This window comes from Artemia franciscana, chromosome 19, assembly GCF_032884065.1.
Source record: "Artemia franciscana chromosome 19, ASM3288406v1, whole genome shotgun sequence".
In the NCBI taxonomy this organism is placed as follows: Eukaryota; Metazoa; Arthropoda; class Branchiopoda; order Anostraca; family Artemiidae; genus Artemia; species Artemia franciscana.
Genome location: NC_088881.1, coordinates 22,696,031 through 22,719,755, shown reverse-complemented (window position 1 = coordinate 22,719,755; position 23,725 = coordinate 22,696,031). Strand labels below are relative to the sequence as shown.

The 23,725-nt window shown below is 35.8% G+C and overlaps 1 protein-coding gene across 1 annotated transcript in view; it reads left to right on the top strand.

Moving 5' to 3' along the window:
• LOC136039101 (spindle assembly abnormal protein 6 homolog) overlaps window positions 1-23,725 on the top strand; it is a 70,362-nt gene that overhangs the window by 18,117 nt on the left and 28,520 nt on the right. Inside the window, exons 5-7 of the mRNA XM_065722585.1 lie at window positions 1,793-1,949; window positions 6,157-6,354; window positions 17,383-17,550. Coding sequence (XP_065578657.1) covers window positions 1,793-1,949; window positions 6,157-6,354; window positions 17,383-17,550 — 523 coding nt within the window. The remainder of the gene's footprint in view (window positions 1-1,792; window positions 1,950-6,156; window positions 6,355-17,382; window positions 17,551-23,725) is intronic.

The following is a 23,725-nucleotide window of genomic DNA, read 5'->3' as shown; positions in this document are numbered from 1 at the left end:
TAAAAAACGGAATTTTGATACCAACAGATATATCAAAAGAATTGGATTTTTATGCTGATTTTAAATATATAGGTTTCATCAAATTTAGTCTTACTCATCAAAAGTTACGAGCCTGGGACAATTTGCCTTGTTTTTGAAAATAGGGGGAAACACCCCCTAAAAGTCGTAAATCACACCATCGCATTCAGCGAATCAGATAACTCTACTGTAGAATTTTCAAGCTCTTATCTACAAAAATGTGGAACTTAGTATTTTTGCCAAAAGACCGATCACGGGTGCGTGTTTATTTGTTTGTTTTTTTTTTTCCCAGGGGTGATCGTATCGACCAAGCGGCCCTAGAATGTCGCGAGAGAGCTCATTCTAACGGAAGTTAAAAGTTTTAGTGCTTTTTTTAAGTGACCAAAAAAATTAGAGGGCACCTAGGCCCCCTCCCACGCTTATTTTTTCCCCAAAGTCAACGGATCAAAATTTTGAGATAGCCATTTTGTTCATCATAGTCGAAAAACATAACTATGTCTTTGGGGCTCACTTACTCCCCCACAGTTCCCAGGGGAGGGACTGCAAGTTACAAACTTTGGCCAGCGTTCACATACAGTAATGCTTATTTGGAAGTGTACATACAGACCTTTTCAGGATGATTTTTGGTTGGGGGGTTGAGGGGAGGGGGCTACGTGGGAGGATCTTCCCTTGGAGGAATTTGTCATGGGAGAAGAGAAATTCCATGAAGGGGAAGCAGGATTTTCTAGCATTACTTTATAAAAAAATAAATATGAAAAAGTTTTTTCAATTGAAAGTAAGGACCAGCATTAAAACGAACAGAGATTATTACGCAAATGGGGGGTCCATCTCCTCCTAAATAGCTCACTCTTTACGCAAAAAGTATTTTTAGTAATTTCAACTATTTATTCTACAGCCTTTGTGATTCAGGGTCAATCTTAAAGCATTGGGACAAAATTAAAGCTTTAGTGTAAAGATTGAGGTATTAACGGGGGGCAAACCCCCTCATATACATTTTATGAGTATATTTTTTACTAATAAAAACGTTCGTTAAAAATTAAATTCTAGTTGCCTTTTTAAGTAACTGAAAAATTGGTGGGCAACTAGGCCTCCTCTCCCACCCTTTTTCTCAAAATCGTCTGATCAATTCAAAACTAAGAGAAAGCCATTTAGCAAAAAAAAAGTTAATACGCAAATTTCGTTTTAATTATTCATTTTCGGAGAGCCAAAATAAAAACATGCATTAATTCAAAAACGTTCAGAAATTAGATAAAAAAAACAAGTTTTTAACTGAAAGTAAGGAGCAACATTAAAACTTAAAACGAACAGAAATTACTCCGTGTATGAAAGGGGCTGTTCCTCCCTCGGCGTCCCGCTCTTTACGCTAAAGTTATTTGCTGTTTAATAAAGTAGAATTGAGAAAAAGAGTGAAACTTTAGCGTAAAGAGCGGGATGTTGAGGAAGGAACAGCCCCTTTCATGCACGGAGTAATTTCTGTTCGTTTTAAGTTTTAGTGTCGCTCCTTACTTTCAGTTAAAAAAAAAACTTGTTTTTTTTTTTATCTAATCATAATGCTAGACCGGTAAACGTTAGATGTTACGTAATGTGCTAGATAGGACGTCAAAGATCTACAGTTTTTCTTGCGAACAGATGCGTAGTAGATTATCTCTTTTTTTATAGGTTTTAATAGGTTTTCTTGTTTCTAACTTTATCTGCGAACATACAGTCCAGTGATCGATCATAGCTTGAAGCCTATTTATATTCGAAAAGTTTTGGCTCCGTTCATACTTTTCAGGTTTTCTTTAATAATGACCAAAGATGTAAGCATGGCTCAAGTTGACATTGTTGAGCTGAACGGATTTCGTCGTTTAGTCCATCTCAGTCTCAAGTTTGTACCGCCGACTGAACAAAAGCTCAGATCAGAGTTGGCAAATGCAATAAAAGCATTAAAGGTTTAGTTTTGTTTCTTGGTAATTTATTATTACAAACTTTAGTCTCCTAGCAGTATTCAGTTATTATAGGCTTCACTATTCGTCCTTTACTTTAATTATGTGTAACTTATTTATAAGTCTCTGATGATTCAATTGAAAGCATACCCACTTGTCACGCGGAAAAACGGGGTTCGATTCGCGTCAGAGAGAACTTTTAATGCACTGACTTTAAAGCATATCTTTGAAATTTAAGAAAGCCACAGGGTTCAGTTCCTTTGGGCTTTTAGTGTTTCGGCCACTATTGAGCCGGGTCGCCTCTTACTTACATTTCGTTACCACGAACTGTTTGATCCTGTATCGTTTTAAAACTCGACGTTTATTTAGAGCTGCTGCTTTTTCATCCTGCTTATATCTTTTTTGGCACTCAATTTGAGAACGTCCATTCATCAAGTTTGTACATAAAAATGCAGTTTTTTAATGTAAAAAGTTTTTTAATTTAATTAAATTTAGTTTTTAATTAAAAGGGCACTAGAACTTTTAATCTTCGTTCCGATGAGCCCTCTCGCGATATTCTAGGACCACTGGGTCAATACGGTCACCCCCGGGGGAAAAGCAAATAAATACGCATCATTGATCTTTCTTCTGGCAAAAAACACTTATTCCACATTTTTGCAGATAGGAGCTTGAAACCTCTATAGTAAAGTTCTCTGATACGCTGAATCCGATGGTGTGATTTTCATTAAGATTCTGTAACTTTTAAGGAGTATTTCCCCCTTTTTTCGAAAATAAGGCAAATCTTCTTAGGCTGGTAACTTTTGATGGATAAGATCAAACTTTTATATTTAAAATGAGCATAAAAATCCGATTCTTCTGATGTGCCTATTGGTATCAAAATTCCATTTTTTAGAGTTTCGGTTACTATTGAGTCGGGTCGGCTCTTACCTACAGTTCGTTACCACGAACTGTTTGTTATTGTTTTAATTTTGCTCAATTTCAGTTATGATGACGTAAGTATATTACGGCTTTATATCAAACAGTTTTTGGTATAAGAACTGTAAGTAAAGAGCGACCCGGCTCAATAGTAACCGAAACTCTAAAAAACGGATTTTGATACCAATAGATATATAAAAAGAATCGGCTTATTATGCTGATTTCAAATGTATAATTTTCATTAAGTTTAGTCTTACCCATCAAAGGCTGCGAGCCTGAGAAAATTGGTCTGATTGTCGAAAAAAAGGAAACGCTTCTAAGAGTCATAGAATCTTAATGAAAAACACACCGTTAGATTCATTTTATCAGAGAACCCTACTACAGAGGTTTCAAGCTCCTATCTGCAAGAATGTGGAATAAGTATTTTTTTTCCCAGAAGAAATATCACGGATGTGTGTTTATTTATTTATTTTTTTTATAGCACTTGGTATCTACCAAGTGACATATAGCGATTGCAAATTCTGTCGGTCTGTCTGTCTGTCTGTCCCGGTTTTGCTAGTTTAGGCACTTTCAGGTAATCTAAGACGATGAAATTTGGCAGGCGTATCAGGAACCAGACCAGATTAAATTATAAATTGTCGATTCCCCGATTTGACCATCTGGGGGGAGTGGGGGGACATTTAAATCGGAAAAATTAGAAAAAATGAAATATTTTTAACTTACGAACGGGTGATCGGATGTTAATGAAATTTGATATTTAGAAGGATATCGTGTCTCAGAGCTTTTATTTTAAATCCCGACCGGATTTGGTGACATTGGGGGGAGGAACCTAAAATCTTGGAAAACGCTTAGAGTGGAGGGATCGGGGTGAAACTTGGTGGGAAAAATAAGCAGAAGAATTTTGCTAGAGCTCATACCATATGAGTTCTATGCTCTTGGATCTTCCGGCCTCGTCACGAGTGCCATATGAGCTCTTAGCTCTTGCTGTTTGTTTGTTGTTGTTTTTTCAGGGGCGACCGTATCGACCCAGTCGTCCTTGAATATCAGGACAGGGCTTATTCGAACGGAAATTAAAAATTCTAGTGCTTTTTTAAGAGACTAAAAGATTGGAGGGCAACTAAGCCCCCTCCCATACCATTTTTCTCAAAATCGTCTTATGAAACGAGGTAGCCATTTTGTTCAGCATAGGTGAAAGGTCAAATAAATATGTCTTTGGAGACATCATGACAAACCACAGCCCCTGGGGAAAGGTATTGAGGGTACAAAATTTGCCCATTGTTTACATATAGTATTTGTTGTTGGAAAGTGTGCATACATTTTTTGGGTGGGTGGGGGTGAATTTTCTCCTGATGGAATTTTCTAGTGGGGTAATTTTTCATGGGGGGGGAAGTTTCCAGGGGGTGTATTTTTCAGGGGAGATTTTACGCTGAGGGAATTTATCAGAATTCCTATACGAAATTCTTCTTGTGTCTTGCTTTCTCTTTGCCAACTCTATTTTGGAGACGTTAAGGGTAATTGTCCGGGGTAAAAAAAAAACGCACCTCAGAGAATCAGGCAGCTAAGTGCCTGGTTGCCAGTATGTGCCTTGTTCTGTGGTTTATTCTTTACTAGGTTTCAGCCACCTTTACTGCTATGATACTGATGAGACTTAAATAATCCCCATTTATAATTGACAATACCGATCCTTTATGCAATTGCTTACTATGGGCTAAAGCTCGTTCTTTAATGTAACATTTAAATATATTTTTTTAATAACAAAATGCACTAGGTAGGGTAATTTTCTTTTAAATAAACCATTACAAATGTCTCCATGATGTTCCAGTGCCCGGTTAGCTTGGGGGAAGCAAAAACAAGGAAAGGAAAAAAAGAAGATGCAATCGATTTAAATGTGGTTTCAGCCACTTTCCTTGTTTTTCAAGTCAGCAGATTTTTCTTGCTATTCAAGCAAAGGGACATTAACTTTTTTTTAAAGGGATTTTGGACAAGGCAGTTCTAATGATATAGTTTGAAAAAACCGTAGGCTTTTTCCTGAAACATAACTCAAAGTAACGAAAGCATGGCAATTAATTTTCAATGGTATAGGGTTTGAACACGCTGTAGAGTCTTGCTCCAAGGGAAGTGAAAACCATCATTTTTGGTCCCCAACAAGAGTTATGTTTATTAATCCCGCCTGAGGTCAACACATATATAGAAGCTGCTGAGTTTTTAGAACTCGAGAAATAAAATGAGTTGATGCGTGAGGTATTTTATTTTTATTACCATGTGGAGAGTTTAAGGACCATCTTTTGATACTGGTGTTGGAGATGGTGTTATTTATTTATTGTTGATTGTTTAACCCACACATGAGTTCACCTCACTGTTGGTCATTAATTTGATAGTTTTGTGCAAAAATGTTTTTGTTGAATGTTAAAGAACTTGAACTTGGTGACATTTAAAAAAATATGATAAACGCAAAGTACTTCCTCCGCAACACAACTGTACAAATAAAAGTGATAATGTTAGCATTAGGCTACTACAATAACTTAGATTTAGTTTACAACCCTTTGCGAATAGTCATTTTGTCTTACCTCTCAAACAAGAAGAATTCGATTAATTTCTAACCTGAAATTTTCAAAATCTGTAGTTCTTTTCGCCAGACAGTATTTTTCCGAAGATTCCCAAAAATTTCATTGACAATGCCGACATAGGTCAAGGAATAGCGCCTAATGTTTTTTTTATGTGGCTAGACGTTAGCATTATCTATCCGCGCCTAGTTCTTGCGTCATGGCGGTTCGCCTCTTTAAACAATTATCTGTTTTGAATTTGAAAAAGATTTTGTTAGTTTTATTTGAAAACTCTAGTTTCAGAAAGTGAAATTTAATTTCTAAGAACATTTTCTGGTGTTTAATGTAAAAAAAAATCTGCTCCTTGCTTTTATCGTAGAATAAACTAAAGATCTAATTTTTTCCACTGCTCTCTACTCAATTTCATATACTTCTTTACTGTGTGCATTATTGCTGTTTTAATTTGAAGACATCTTTTATGCTTTGCTTTTTCCTTTGCAACTTTTATGCTTAAGATTGTTCTATTTTTGAGAAAAAAAATGCAGCTGCGAGAACTGTGAGACAAGTATCGGAGATTGTGCTCACACAAAGCATAAACCAAGTGTAGACATTCTTTTTCTCGTTTTGAGAAATGTGATTAATGCCTTCGAGCAAGTTGTGGACGGTTTATTACTTTGATTTTGTGGGGAGGGAATCTTCTTATGTGAGCAGCTATGGTTTCACAGCTATATATGTAATTATTCTTTTTTTTTTAGGACAAGAATGCCAATTTAGTCAATATGCTTGAAGAGAGCTCCTCTTTATCTGAAAAAAGAATTCAAGATCTTGAGAAGAGACTATCTGAGAAAGCGTTAGAATGTGAACGACTTCGAATCGAAAAAGAAGAAAAACTGACATCACTATCAGACAGAGCTTTGATGGAGCTGGAAAGAGAAAAAGAAAAAGCATCAGAAGTAAGACTATTTTTACTAAATATTTGTAGTCTTGAATTGATGTAGGTATTGGCATTTCTTTTCAAATGTTAAATTAAAAAGATTTCATATTAAGTGATAATTAAATATCCCATTTAAATGCTGTTAAAGGTGATTAGAAATTTGACATACTATGGTGGGAATGCACCATCCATAATTTGCTAGTGCAAAAATGTCAAAACCAGCGGAGAATTTGTAGTTGAAGATTGATAAAACGAATGCTATAGTCTGGTTCATCGAAAATGCTTCTGGGAAAACATTAAAATTGAAAGTACAAAGTAAATCTGAATTAAATGAACCGTATGGTAAATTACGGGGAAGATTATATAAATTTTAATATTTAGGGGGGCGCAAACTCCTTTTCTCTTTTCGTGCATGCCTGAAGTACCGCACGCTTTTTCCGAGATGACAGCTTTCAAAGGCTACTTTCTAATTACAGGGAAAAGGTGCTCCTGTAATGCCGTCCTGGCTTAGTGGTTGGCGCGCTGGGGTGGGAAATCTGTGTCCAAGGGGCATGGGTTCAATCCCAGTTTTGACCAGTTATTTAGTTTGGGACAGGGATCAGTGGCGTGACTGTAAGCTCAGCCAGAGTCTACCCAGCTCTAAATGGGTACCTGGAAAAATCTGGGGAAGGTAAGCAGGAAGGGTGTGCGAAAGCACAGGATGGTTGGCCCCCAACCCCCCATTGCACTTCCTGGCTGAAGGGCCATGAAACATAGATCAGCACCGCCGGTTTGGACCTTAAGGGTCTAGTGCCGTCTTACTACTACTACTTGTGCTCCTGTAGCTACTTGATTACATGTTGCTAAAATCCTTTTAAGTCTGTTGTTTTGTGATGCCCTTTAATGGGTATGATTTATCTAAAGCCAAATTACAGATGTGTGCTCTTGTCACACAGCTGTAACTTGGACCAAAAGAACACCATATTTAAGTCATTGTATTAATTAGTTTCACATATATCCATTCACTGATACAACAATTTGATATATTTTTATAGTTTTTCTTGAAGAATGACCTAAACTTGCTGCACAAAAAGACACAGTTTCCTATTTTTGCATTTATCTGGTAAATTTTGTTCGTATTTTTGAATCATAAGAAACGCAAAGCAAATTTGAAAAATGTCATTGGGTAGATAGATAACGCTAAATCTCAGTTACAAAAAGCGCCTGAATTGTTGTTTTTATGTTTAAATACGAAAAGATCATGTCAATTGGGGAATCTGAAGATCAATTTTGCTTTATATTGTATGCTACAGTGAAACTTTATTAAACAAATGAATTATAATTAAGTTATTATAAATTATGAACGAGTATTTATTCAAAAGATTACTAAGATAGACCAACCCTGTGGTAGTACAGCAAATCGATGTTATCTTTGGCAATACGTGGGCCAGGGAGCAATCCCCGCTGTGGATACGTTATGAGATAGGGTTGCTACTAGTCCTTGTTTAAAAAGTCCGAGTAATTGGAACTTTGATTCGACGCCTTATATGCCACCGTTGGCTCCTGAAGATCTTTATCTATTTATGTCTTTAAGATAGATGAAACCTAAAATAGAGACAGCTAATGAGTGTGAAATTCAAGGCCAACAACAATACCTGATATTGTCCAGATATATCCTTTTTACAACCTGGATATACGTAGTATCTTTTGATTTTATTCAACATCTCCCTCAGAATTCCCTGAAAGTTTCAACATGATACCTTTAGCTATTCCTGAGATATTGCTGTTACACTATTTTGAGAACCTGAATCCACGTAGTGTCTTTTGACATAGGTCAACATCCTCTCAGCATTCCCTGAAAGTTTAATCTTAATAATCTTGACCGTTTCTGAGGTGTTCCTATGACGCCTTCTTCACAGTAAGCAGAAATAAGTTCTTTTTGTTTTGTTCAGCATCATCCTTTTTATCCTACCTGAAATGATTCAACTAAATACCTTTAACTATTCCTAGGATAATACAGGTCTGCTTTCGTGAAAACTTGGACACATATAGTGAATTGTAATACAGTTACAGGTCCCCCACAACTGTCTATAGTCCTAGCCATATTATATTCTTGACCCCCTTGCTCCTTATAACCCAATGTCGCTTCGCCTTTAGAATATATGATAAAATTAGCTAAAATACTAATAATTATAGTTAAAAATACAAAAATACCGTAACCTCTTGCAGAATCAGACTACAAAGCTATTACACCTTTGTGTTGCTCCAGGGTCGTAGCCACAGCATTTTATTGGGGGGGGGGGGGGTCAAGAGGGGTCTTCGTCCGTAGAGTGAAAGGGCATGAGCTATTTGATAATTTTTTGTATTCTCGTGTTATAGCGACCATACTTTGTTCTTGATTTTAATGAAACCGGTTTTCTGTGTCCAATCAGAAATAATCAGCTTAGCCTGAGCGAGATAAACAGTAACTCGTAGACTGTAGAATTTTATTAAATATTTTATGGATAGAGGTGTTAGTATGACCACAGCCCTCAGGGAAAGCGTTGTAAGTAATGTCATGTGGGCATATAGTGTTTTTATAGAAAGGGTGCTTTTAAAAACCTTGGAGAGGGCTCATTGGATTGGTATTCAGAAGTTCTAGTTTCCTTTTTGAAAGTAAAAAATAATTAGAGGGAATTAGCCCCCCCCCCTCACACACACACAAATCTTTCCCGAAACACATCCAATCAAAATCTTGATATAGCCATTTTGTTCAGCGTAGTTGAAAAGGTCCAGAAATTATGTCTTCGAGGATGGCTCCCCCACCCCTCACAGCCTTCAGGGCAAGGGTTGTAAGTTACGCCTTGTGTGTATATAAAAATTTTATAGAAAGGGTCGTATAAAATTTGGATGGAGCTCATTGGATTGGTAATCAGAAATTCTAACACTCTTTTAAGAGTTAAAGTGATCAGAGCGCACCTCCCCCCCCCCACACACACACACGTTATATTTTCCCGAAATGCATCGGATAGGAAATTTTAAGATGGCCATTTGTTGTCATAGAAACTTCGAAAAGGGCTCGTTCGATTGGAAATTGAAAGGGCTAGTCCCATCTTTAATAGCCGTAAGTGTTAGGAGGGCAACCCCCTCCTCTATACGCCCAGAATTTTTCCAAACACTTCCAATACAAATTTCGAGATAGATATTTTGTCTGATGTAGTTTAAAGGTCCAGAAATTATTTTTGAAGATGAGAAACCTCCCTCCCCACAGACATGGGTTGTAAGTTATGCCCCGATGGCATATAGGGCTTTTATAGAAAGGGGGTCGTATAAATTCCAGAGAGGGCTAATTGGATTGAAAATCGGAAGTTGAATTGCCATTTTCAAGAGTCAAAATGATCAGAGGGCAGCTATCCCTCTCCTCTCTCACGTCGTATTTTCTCTAAATGCATCCGATAAAATTTTGAGATGGTCATTTCTTCAAAAATAGTCGAAAGATCGCATAACAATGCCTTTGGGGTTTTCACAATCCCCCATAGTCCGGGAGTAAGGGTTGTAAGTCACAACCCGGGGCACATAAGGTGTTTATGGAATGGGTGGTGTGGTGATCTTTATAGGAGGCTCATTTGATTGGAAATGTATGCTTCTAGTTCTCTTTTAAGAGTCAAATGTAATGGAGGGAAAGTAGCCCTTCCTCCCTTCGCCTAACTGACATCCTCTTTTCCCTAAGCGCATTCGAACAAAATTGTGAGATAGCTATTTTGTAACCAATTGTCCAAAGAGCATATAACATGCCTTCAGTAATTAAACGTAATTAATATTTAGGCGGATTTTGAACTAAATCAAAACAAATTATGAGCATGGGGAAAAAAAGGTTCAAAAGGTGACAAAGCAACATCTCAAGAACAACTTATATTATTAAGTTAGACCTTTATGAGTAAGATGTGGTGGATTTTGAACTAACCAGAAAGCACTATGTGTGTGCTTCTAATACTACCACTGCAGTTACTGTAGCTGATGGCTCTATGGGTATTCAGGTGAAACTTTTAGGGAACGTTTAGGGGAACCTTCAATTAAACGAAAAAACTGTATGCATGCAGGTTTTGAAAAGGGCATAAAAGTAATATCATAGGCAGCACCTCTCTATAATAGCAAGAAATATCATTGAAACATTTAAAGGAGCTAATTTCTTTTAAAACTAAAAGTTCTTGCCCTTGTTAAGAGTAAAAAGAGATTGGAGGGCAAGCAGCCCTTCTCTCAAGCCATTCATTTTCCACACACATTCAGTCAAAATTTTTAGACAACCATTTTGTTCAGCATAACAACGTCCTTCGGGATATTGAGGATGTCAACTCCACACAATTATGTAAATGACCTATTATGTTTTAAAATTAAACGTTGCTTTGAAACCAAATCAAAAGGCATTTTTTTATGGTTTGCCAATTAGACACTTCAGCTATATATCGAGAACAACTGGGGGTATTGAGTTGAAACTTTTGGGTTATTACTACTTCTGTTCTTGCAATTTAGATAAATAAAAGAGTGTAAGTCGATCCAGGTTGTCAGAGAGCATAGATAGAATCTTTTGGGATTGATATTAAGTTTTTTTTTCTGTTTTTTTTTTCAGGTTAACTTGAGGGGGTATAAAATTAAATTAAAAATACTATTTGTGTCAGGATTAAAAATTGTTAAAAAGTTTCTCCCTGCATACAAATTGCAAGCCAAACTATGGATTCCAATAGAAAAAAACGAAAAGATTTAATTTTTTTCATGAAATAGACTATGTCAATAAAAAACCAACAGAAAACCACAAAACAGGTTTTTCAAAGAAGGGTAAATTGCTTCATTAAGCCAATAATGAACAAAAATAAAGTCAAATGATCTTACAAGTGTAAAACTACCACAAAATGCTATCAATAAATAAATGAAACTTAAAACAAAAAGAAATTACAATAAATTGCTGAGTCAAACTCAAAACAAGCAACAATTAACATTAGTAGGGCTGATGAACCCCAAGCCTTCTCAAGACCAGAACATAATTTGCGCTTTGCTGAAAACAAAATATGTTTTAAATGTTTTTACTTTTTTTACTTGAATAAGTGTAAAAATATTAATACTTTAAAGAATAAATATCAGTATATGTATATTCAACTGATAATTCACGGGTCAGGTGCCCCGGACACCGCAGCTTGGGTGACGCACCGTGGCCGGGCGCTGCCCATTTTGATCAAAATTTTTCAATTTGATTCAGATTTACTTGTTTACATTTGAGTCAGGATGGAGCGTTGTATACCATCAACCCTAGGACAACGACTAGGCACTTTTTTCTCGCTAGACAGTTTTTTTAGAGTTATATTTTTAAATTTGTTTTTGTTATGGACTATTTAGCCTTTTGGGGACCCATTATGGGCTTTGGTGTCGTTGAGGGGGGGGGGGTAGATCCCTCACCCCAATAATTTAGAAAAACTATAATTTATTAAGTAGCTTTAAAATTGTTGTTCGTTTTAAGTGTCAAATGTGCTTTTTACTTTGAGCACAAAATTTTTTTAATTAGACCGTGCTTGTTTTTAACATAAGAAAAAAGAGGAAAATAGGCGTCCATTACACTTCATAATATGTTCCTTATTAATAAAAATAAGTTTTTTCAAATATGGCTTTGAAACCTTATCATCAAGTAACTGAGTAAAATGCTCTATGTTTCCTGTTTCGCCACACTTGCTCAGGTTATTTTTCCCCCTGATATTTAAGGTGATTTTACTTTCTAAAATCTATCAGTTCAACATTAGATTCTCAAGAATAAAAAAGGTAGATATACAGTGAATATAAGTTCCTGAATGAAAAGTAATCATTGAACAAGAAAATAAGAATCAGTGCTTCTTATAATTATATTTTCATACTATCACTACACAGGTCCAGTCGGTTGTCGTTTGGTCATGGAATTTGGTAGTGGGGGATCCGCTCAAGAAATCATTAACTGTTTTAATTTTTATTTTGAGTATTTAATTGAAACCCCGATTCTTTTATTTGCCATTGGAATGCCTAAAAAGCGCTGATTACGTCATATTCCTTGCGTTTTGGATTCCCATACTAACCCATAAATGCATAAATGCCTCTATGTATAATTAAATAAAAAAAAACAAGTTTTTTTAAATGAAAGTAAGGAGCGACATTAAAACTTAAAACGAACAGAAATTACTCCGTATATGAAAGGGGCTTTTCCTCCTCGACACCCCGCTCCTTACGCTAAAGTTTTTTATTGTTTTAAAAAGTAGAGTTGCGAGAAAAAATCAAACTTTAGCGCAAGGAGCGGGGTGTCGAGGAGGAAAAGCCCCTTTCATATACGGAGTAATTTCTGTTCGTTTTAAGTTTTAATGTCGCTCCTTACTTTCATTTAAAAAAACTTGTTTTTTTTTTTTTTTAATTTCTGAAAGTTTTTGAATTAATGCATGTCTGATTTTGGCTCTCCGTACATAAATTATTAAAATGAAATTTGCATATTAATTCTTTTTTTGGCTAAATGGCTTTCTCTTAGTTTTGATCAGACGATTTTGAGAAATAAGGGGTGGGGAAGGAGGTCTAGTTGCCTTCCAATTTTTCGGTTACTCAAAAAGGCAACTAGATCTTTTAATTTTTAACGAACGTTTTTATTAGTAAAAAAAAAACGTAATTTAAGAATTAACTTACGTAACAAACGTACATAACTTACGTAACTTACATTACGTTTTATCCCAATTCTTTAAGAATGACCCCTGAATCAGAAAGGCCATAGAATAAATAGTTGAAATTATTTAAAAAATTTTTAGCATAAAGAGCGAAGTATTTATCTCCTCCTAAATACCTCGCTCTTTATGCTAAAGCATTTTTAGAACCCTTCATATGCGTAATAATCTCTGTTCGTTTTAAGTTTTAATGCTTCTCCTTACTTTCAATTGAAAAATATTTTTCTTGTTTATATTTTCATTGTTTTTTTTTATAGTAATGCTAGAAAGTCCTGCGCCCTTTTCATTGAATTTCTCTTCCCCCATGAAATACTCCTCCAAGGAAAGATCCTCCCATATAGCCCCCTCCCCTGAACCCCACACCCAAACCAAAAAAATCCCCCTGATAACATCAGTACACTTCCCAGTAACCATTACTGTATGTAAACATTGGTCAAAGTTTGTAACTTGCAGCCCCTCCCCCAGGGACTGTGGGGGGTAAGTCATCCCCAAAGACATAGTTATTATGGTTTTCGACTATGCGGAACAAAATGGCTATCTCAAAATTTTGATCCGTTGACTTTGGGAAAAAAATGAGCGTGGGAGGGGGCCTAGGTGCCCTCCAATTTTTTTGGTCACTTAAAAAGGGCACTAGAACTTTTCATTTCCGTTAGAATGAGCCCTCTTGCAAAACTCTAGGACCACTTGGTCGATACGATGACCCCTGGAAAAAAAAACAAACAAACAAAAAAACAAATAAACACGCACCCGTGATTTGTCTTCTGGCAAAAAATACGAAATTCCACATTTTTGTAGATTGGACCTTGAATTTTTTTCTATAGGGTTCTCTGATACGCTGAATGCGATGGTGTAATTTTCATTAAGATCCTATGACTTTTAGGGGGTGTTACCCCTATTTTCCAAAATAAAGCAAATTTTCTCAGGCTCGTAACTTTTGATGACAAAGACTAAATTTGATGAAACTTATATATTTAAAATCAGCATAAAAATCCGATTCTTTTGATATATCTTTTAGTATCGAAATTCCGTTTTTTAGAGTTTCGTTTACTATTGAGCCGGGTCGCTCCTTACTACAGTTCGTTACCACGAACTGTTTGATACCGTGCTGACTTCTTGCTATTTTCGCTTTTCTATACATTGCTTTTAACCAGCTCCAAAAAAAGAATTGACATAAATGTGCTAAGAATTATGACTGATATTAGTTGCATTTCACACAACGACAGCGCTATTTGTGGGACATTTATCTCTGCATTAGCATGCTATACGAAATGTCTGCTGAGAATAGAATAAGGTGAATTTAAACAAAATATGTATATTTTTCTCACAATTTAGAAATTTTTTTTGCACGCATAAGCGGTACCAACCCATTCTCTTTTTCTATTGTTATCAGTTTTATCATGCAATACTAGGAGACCAAGCTTTGCTTGTGATAAGAAATATAGACATTAAACGATATTCAGTGATACAAAGGGGAAGGTTATTTTCAAACCCTAGAAGTAAATTTTTCCTTCCAATTGGCATCCCTGGCAAATTTTAATTAATTGTGGTTTCTGCCACAATGATGACAAGAATTGTTCAAATTTTCTTAATATTGTTTGTCAAACAATGCCCAACGGAAAAGTTAATAATTCTAACTTTATTTTTCGAATACTTTCAAATTTGAAATAAGGTTGCTATTTAAATATGGGAAATATGTCACAGTATAATGTTGCAATGTCTGGTAATACTTTGACTTATCCTGTATCTTTACTGAGGCAGCGCTATTGCGCTGCCTATGATCTTTGTTTGGCTTTATGTGATCCGCTGATATCAATGCTATTTATTGATATAAATCGACGAATCCACAAATAAATCAATTTTATTAAAAATCATAAATAATATTTCAATAAATCACGTATATTAAACGTTTAGTACAACAAATTAAATCTTACAGAGTCAAAATCCATTCAAAATTACGATCAAATGAATAGCGCGATACCCGGGGCTATTTGAATAGAGTTTGGTTCAATTATGAGATTGAGCATCCTATGCTGGATGTGGAGGTTGAGGGAAGTGGAGGGGGATACGTACTGCAGCAGTGGTGAATCTGGCTGAAAAAAACCGAGTGTATACGACATTTATCCACCCACCTGGAAGCTTGTTTACGCTATACTACAGGCTTAAGCAGCAGCTCATTGCCGACTATTTTAGTAAAAGCCAACCAACAGCACTTTAATGTACAATCGTTAATGTGTATTTATTGTTTATAATGTATTTCGTAATGTTTTCAAATCCACCAAATAGCCTGTTTGTTAAATAGTTACTTTTCTTCACTACCGCTTGAATAGCACCTGCTTCATTAGCCTCTTGCCCCCCCTCCCGCAATAAAAAATAAAGTAGCTACGCCCCTGATTCAGGGCTTAAAAGTGAATTTACTGAGAAGCGATTTTTAAATCATAAAAGGGGGTACAAAAAAGTGATGTAACCACTTTCAACCTAGCTAAAGTGTGTTGTCAGCTACAACCTACCAATATAAATCCTCAAAACGAAATGGATGCGTCTGTGTCAAGTAATCGAAAGGTAGCCCGTTCGTTCTCTCGTGCCGTCAGAAAATAGAGCCCGTAGATAACTTTTATTTGTTTATATCTTAATGACATTCTTCATTTTCATGCGAAAAAACTTCCTTTTTATTTAATCTTAGGCAGTGCAAATACGCTGCCTAAGCAAAAAGCGAAGTGGCCACAGTGCATTATATATTATTTGGTTTATTTATTCTGACCAAGGGAGTATAATAGGGTTAGAGGGGGAAAAATCATTTTTGCGTCCTCTTTTTCTTTTTTTGCTTGTTTGCTAGCTGGGTACTGAAAAATTATAGAGAGATTTTTAATGGCCCGTGTTATAGGAAATTGCTATATATTATGCCTTTTGTAATTAAATAAATAGAATCCTTAAAATAATTAAGTAAATGAAGGCTGGAGGTTTTACGCATAGCTAGGCATTGGTTCTTAAGACAGGCATGTACTCAACAGCTTGTTTTAGGGCACGGGACAATAAAAACGAAAAAAAAAAACAAATATGATAACCAAAAAAAAAAAAAAATAGAATTTTAAGGTTTCAAGGCGGATTTTGGTCCTGAAGTAGTCCTTGCCCCAATGCTTCAAGCTCAGCATTTTTAATTTATTGGTTTTGATAAATCCTTGAATATATCTTAATTCCTCATTTAAATGAAAATATAAATTTCAGATCGAATCAATTCGGGTTTCAATCTGGTATTGGCTGTCAACATGCACACCGTGTTCTTTCTTCCGCCCTTAAGAATAGCCCGGCTGAGGGTCGCCACTTTATATATGTACTTTGGACCTTTCTAAAGCTTTTGACAATGTAGTTCACAGTCAAGCTTTTTTCCCTTTTTAATAATGGTCTAAATCTTTCAGTAATTTTTCTTCTTCGTTTTGTATGAGAATTCTTTCCTCCGAATTAATAAATCTGGATCTCCATTTGTCCGTTTGTCCAAACAGGGAGGGGTTTTATCACCTAGTATATTCAAAATGTGCATTTCTGGTATTTTAGATGAAATTTGATCCAATTATTTTATTGGACTCTCACATGTTTCTTATCTTGCTTATGCGGATGATTTTCTACTTTTGTGTAAAAATAAGCAAGGTCTCTCGTTTATGGTCTCAAAAGTTTCACGTCTATTTTCTAAAATTGGTCTTTCTCTTAATGTTGAGAAATGTGAATTTCTAGTTTTTAGTGGTCCGACTTCCTCTAATGCTCCCTTCGCTTGTCGCGGTTTTTCTATACCCTTTGTTTCCGCCTTTCGGTGGTTGGGTATTACTGTTACTAATTCAATTTCTTACCTACGGCAGTGCACTGTTCGTGATGTTCAAAAGAAAATTCAAATGGGCTATTCTAAGATAGTTGATAATCGAGGGAAGTATAATAGACGTGCACTCGGTAGGCTATATGCTACATTCTGTGATCATTCTGTCCTTTATCTTTCTGGTCTTTATCCCCTTCTAAAGAAAAATGATGTTAGTCAGATTCGGACTTTTAATTTCAGATATTATAAATTTTTGCTTGATCTCCCCCCTTGGTATAGCAATGATAAGATAATTTGCAAGTTTGATGTCCCTGATATAAGTGCAAAGTCGGCCTTCTTGCACGGAAGGCTGTTGGAATCAGCTTTTTATCGTTTATCGCCTCATCATCCTTTGGTCCGTCTGTTCGGTTAATCTCATTGTAGCGTAGTGTTTTTTCTATTTATAGTGTATTTCATTTGCAGTGTATTTTTTTTTTTTTTACTCCACAAATGCCATAACTTGTTATGACGTGGGTTATAAATAAATTATTATTATTATTATACATCGTTGGTGGCATTCTCTTTCCAGATGGAAACAAGAATAAAAGAGCAATATACAACTAAATTTGAAGAATTAAGAAACGAGTACGAAAGGAATTTGGATAGAATGGAGACAAGATTCAATGAAGTAGAAGGAGAGAATAAAGTTCTTCAGGATCAGAGTCAGAGATTTGAGCTTAGCCTCAGAGATGCTCAAGTATGTTTTTATAATTCTTATTAGAAGAGTAACGTGAATTTTCTGCTGCTGACATACCACTTTTTTATCTGTGTATGCTTCCGCTCTCCAAAACACATAGCTCTTCGTCCTTTTAATTGTTCTTTAGCGCTACTTTAGCTCTTTTTAAGTGTTCTTTAGTGCATTTCTTGGGGGGAGGGGGTTGCTAGATTGTTCACTTATAACATCTACTTTGGGAAGACTAAAATCAGATATTGACATTGTTTATTTGCTAATTTTAGAAATTTGCAATGTTTCCATTTGGCAGTATTGTATACTTCTTGAATTTCAGTAGTTTGTCAGCCAAATTATTTTTATTCAAAGTAGATGGTGCTCTTAGTTGGTCCATTCTCTTGTACTTATTGAAAGAAGAGTTCGCCTTCTTGCATCCACTGTTATGATAGGAGAAAGTTAAAACAAAAACAGCTGAAATACCTGGGTATCACTTACGAATGTAGCGTAACAAGCACTAGGACTCTTTTAGTAGAAAATATATCTAAGGCAATTAGGCTCAGCTATGCCAAATTAGCTCCCCTTATGAATACGTTTAATAGAAAAGCACCTCGACTGTACTCTGCTATCGCTCTGCCAAACCTGATGTATATCGCACCTCTATGGGAGTGGTTTATAGGGACAGAAAAATTGAAGAGTCGTTCAGCTTATTGCAAGTACCTAAATTTTTTACTGCGTATGCCGCTCCACGAAAGAAATTCCTCATTGCTAAACCGTTATAATATGTATGATCCTCTGGATATGATACCTCAGGTGGAAGAATCGGCAAGATCTAAGTCCCTTCGTAAACTGGGAATTTTCTTGCCTGTACATATTTTGTATGATTGCGATTTTTGAAGTTGAGTTGTATTAGAAGTCACATTATTATCTGTTTTTCTTCACTTTTTCATGTTGAATAATTGGGCATTAATAAATTACTTAATTACTTACTTACTTACTATTTGCTTCCCTATTTTTATTGTAATTTTCAGAAATATATTCAATTCATTGTTCTATCGAGTTTTTGTCAAAGGATATTATTTTTGTTCTATTTAGTCTGAGTGGATCTCATCCTTTTAACGATAAACGATTTTATTATCAAACACCTTACATGGTCAAGTCAATCAGCGGCAGTTCTTGTGATAATAAAATACAAGACACTAAACACATAAAAATCACAGTGATAGCCATCGTCATACAAATTAATACATCGATTCGAAAAAAAACTGAGTCAAACTAAAACTTAATACATTGAAATATCCAACTATCTGAAAAAAAATGAAAAAAAAAACACTCATAAGTTCAAATTAAAGAAAAAAAAACTTTAAGTAAATAAATATGTGTAATTCTTGGCGAGTGCGTGCAGTATTGAAATTCTTGGCAAACGAGGGAACAGAACTACTTGCGTAACGCATATGCTGTGGGGGTACCGGCTGAATTTTTGATACTGGTTGAGCTACATGTCTTGAGGGCCTTTGGCGCGAAGGGAGATTCTCAGGGGGGAGAAAATACAGACACCAAATTTGAAATTTGACACCAAATTTAGCCCAGCATGTCGAAAGAGTTGTGAGAGAAAATTGTTTTAAAAGGGAGCGATAAGGAACTTTGGGATATTTAGACACTACCAGATGAGTTCAGTATTGAATCCTTTCCAAGTGGTCTTCTGGTCTGACGTCAGGCCGTAATGCCAAACGGGAAAAAAGCCAAGTGTCATCCAACGCTAGATGACATTGATTGTTCTTTTTGTTGACACTAGCGCTAGCTGCTACTTTTATAAGTTACCCACACTCTTTGTTGAGGAATTTAATTTCTGATATGTCTACTAAAGAAAAAAATTGTACACAGACATTATGAGGATTGTGTTAAAGTTATTATAACCCATAGGGTTGAAGATATCTGACTTTCAGTAGAGTTTGAAAAAAAAAAGTTTTTATGGCCACACATGACCCAGGAGGTATTTCCAAATAGACAATAGATTCTGACATTACTACTTTTCAGTCACCTAGCTTAACTTTATCCATTGAATATGCTAAACTACTAAATCCAATTTCCCCCTAAAATGAAACCCCTTCCCAAAAATTATTTGGAAGTTTAGATATATACTTTTAACTTTTTAATTGCCACTAAAAAGAGTTGGTATGGTATGTATTATTTTACTTGAGTAATAAAACGATCTTAATTGTCTTTCAGACCAACGTGAGTTTCAACTCTGAATGCTTCCTTGCAATCAGTGTCTTCAGATGTGAAATGAAGTACTCTAGTTCATATAATTTTTTCAATTAATTGCCCGAATGTAAATGATAAGCATACTACTGCTACAACTGCTAACAACTCATCGTTCTACCAAGGCGTCTGAGACCGATGCAGCTACACACGCTTATTCTCTATCCGAATCTATTCAAATCCTCCCTCTTTATATCCTCCCAGGAAGTTCCCATTTACCTTAAGTCTTTTTTTATGACTTTCTCCCGCCCCAGTTGCGGACGACCTGCTTGCCGTCTAGCCCTAGACGGTTGACAGAAAAGGACAATCTTTGGCAATTTGTCACCCTTCATCTGCAGAACGTGTCGCACCCATCCCAACCTTTCTCTCGTTGTAGCCCTAGAAAGTGGGATTGAACCACACTTTTCGTACAGCCTACTGTTTGAAATACGGTCTCTGGTCAGCCGGCTACACAGAACAATCCATAGGTAATATCTCTGAAATATATCTAATAAATCTTCATCTGCTTTACGGAGCGCCCATGCTCCAGGACCATATTTAACCACTGTCATCACTGTAGCTTCCAATACTTTAATCTTGATTTGCAGAGTCGCCTTCCAAACTTTCTTTTAACTATAAAAAACACCCTGAGCATTGGCTCTTACACTTTAACATCTTCATTGCTCCCACCGTCTTTACTAGTAATGCTGCCAAGGCAAATGAATATTTCCATCTAATCAATTATTTCTTTACCCAACGTCACATTTACATCTTTACTTATTCCTAGTCTTAGCGACTTAGTCTTCTTAACATTAATTTTCAAACCTATTCTAGTACCCTCAACTCGCAAAACCTCTTAAAGCTCATTTATTTTGATCACACTTTCATCTAGGATTCTTAAATCATCAGCATAATCTCAGTTCTTCTTCTCCATTTGATTCTCTGTTCTCCCATTGCCTTTTCTGTGCTCCTTAAGACATCAAAATGATCCATATAAAGGGGGATAGACCGGAATCCTGCTTAACTCCTGATGCTTACAATCTTTTAGCTTACAAGCTATTGGATGAATAAAAAAAAAAAAAATACAAAACCAGCTGCTAACTTAATTTCCTACCTCAACCGCAGGAGTGTTATTCTCGTACATAGCACAAACAACTTTAATGTATTTGTCTGATATACCATACAAGGATAAAACCTTCTCTAAAGCTCTTCTATCAGTAAGATCGAACGTGTACTCATTATCTATATAAATGAAAACCAAAGGTGTTTGATAACTCAGGCACTTCTAAATTATTAACCTAAGGGTGAAAATTTGGTTGATATATCATCTACTCTTTCTAAAAACCGTGCTGTTCTTTTCTTATAACTTTGTCTACAGCATCTCTCACTCTAAAAAATATCATATTACTAAGCAATTTTCTATCTTCAGAAGCCAGGCTATTGCCTTGAGAATTACCATATTCACTCTTACCGCCTTTCTCATACAGTGGGTTAATTAGGATTTTCCTAAAATGCCTAGGTACTTTCCCTTTTTCAAAAATCACATTCGTAATCTTCAGTGGCTTATTTCTAACCTCAGAGCCACCATATTTAAGAAACTCATTTACCACACTATCAGTACCTAGGGCCTGATTATTTTTTAACCCTTTTAGTACTGACGCTAATTCTTCCTCACAATAACAAATATTTCTTCACATGATAATAACATAATAATAAAACGATTTTATTTTCAAACGCCTTACACGGTCATGCCCATCATCGACAGTACTTGTCATAAAAAAGCACTAAACACGCAAAAAATAAGAAAACCACAGCCATGGCTATCGTCCTACAGAATTATACATTGATTTGAATATCACAGATTCAAATTAAACAGTCAAACGAACAAAAAGAAGAATTAACTAAAAATACATATATACAATTATTGATGAGTGGGTGAAGCATTAAGAATCTTGACGAACGAGGGAACAAAACTACTTGCGTACCGCATATGCCGTGCTGGTATCGACTGAATTTTCGGTACCGGTTGAGCTACCTGTAGCGGGGGACTTTGGCGCGAAGGGAGATGCTCAGGGGGGAGGATTTTACGAAGCTGCGGATTTTCGAAAATACTGACACCAAATTTAAAACACTATTCATCACGACGTGGTGAAAGAGTTGTAAGTGAAAATTGTTCTAAAAGGGAGTGATAAGAGACTTTGGGAGATTGAGACACTACTAGAAGAGTTCGGTATTCGATTCTTTCCAGGTGGTCCTTCTTGTCCAAATTCAGGCTTTAACGCCAAACGGGACAAGTATATTCTACCAATGGTCTGACAAAAGTAAGGAGAATACATAATGGGTGTGGGGCTGGGACACCATGACGAGCAAGGAGTTTTTAAAGAAAGGATACCCAGGTTTGCCCTTTTAATCAGCCCCTGCGTCTGTTTTTCCCACTTCAGGTCATGTGTGAGATATATACCCAAGAGTTTGATATCCATGATGCCTGAAACATTCTTTAAAGCAAGTGAAGAACTGTCCCTCAGAAAAGAAACAGTTAAAACGATTGATTTTCCATGATTTACGATAATTTTGCCCTCCTCAGCTTGGCGTGATCAACTCTCCATTATTCTGTCTGCTTTACTTGAAACACTCTTTTCACCTAGCTCTAATACGGATAAATGATCAATGCACTTAAAGCGATCCGAATTATCATTTGCCAACTCATTTACCATAATAAAAAACAGTAGAGGGCCTAAAATTGTTCTCTGAGGAACTCCACAGAAGATTGGCTGGGGATCAGAATAGGCTGATTTATACTTGTTTTTGACTTCTGCTTGAAAGAAAATTTGCAATTATTCTTACCAAATATGCATCGGCATTGAAACTTGTCAATAGGTTGCGGATCCATCCAAGGTATCACAAACTTTTTGATTTTCCTCTATATCGTTTCCTGCAACTCTAACTCGGTTTAGCACATTCTCAAATGTGCTAATTATGAGCATCCTATTTGCAAACATCCTATCTGTAAATGATATAAATAAGAATTGGGATGCCTTTCTCTTTTCAACTCTGGTCTGCTCTTTCCGAGTTATTATGGGAACGTTTAAGAACCGTATCAACAGCAAAGAAAGAAGCGCAGGAATAGAATCTGTTGAGGAGGGAATTGTTTTTTAACATTTCGCTTATTTTTTCTGTTATTTTTGTGTTTTTAAATTTTGAAGAATTTCAAATGAATTTAATTCCAAATCATTTTATGGTTTTTCCTCAACAAACATAACGGAGAAAATGAAGTTCATTTTAAGTATTGTCTAAAGTTGTCAAATTAATTTTTTCTGCTTTGAGCTAAGATGAGTTGGTACTAGCTAACGATTTTTCTTTCAAAGAAGGTATTTATAATCTGTAACTACAAATTAAGTGGAAAAACCACAAATATTTAAAGGATTCGAACAAGGTTGAAACTTATTATTAGGTAAACGTAAGCACCGACTTCGTTGGTATAGTTGTTGAATGATGGTGAAAAAAATACTTTGTTTTTGGGTTATAGCCTGATTAAGATTGATGGTGCTAGTAATGTTGATAGGACACCACTCTATTATTTATCTTGATATTTAAGCAATCTCCAGCAAACAATTGAAAAGTGTTTTTTTTTTTTTTTTTTTTTTAAGAAAGTAAGGCGTGGCATGTTCTAAAATTTCTTCTATCTTCTCAGAAAACGATTAGTGAAGGGTATGTCTTTTCTATTTGTCTTGTGCGTGAATTAGGACAAGGGTATCTGCTCTCTCCAACTTACATAAAGATTGAACACCTAATATGTAGCATCCTTATGACCCATTTTTTTTTTTTTTTTTACCAATTAATATGGGGCTTGCTGAGTTTAGCTAAATAAGGGTTGTTGAGGGATAGGGGCACTAAAGAAAGAAAAGAAAAAAACAATTATATACCTTTTACAAAGATATTACCGAAGAATCACTTTAGGTTGCGA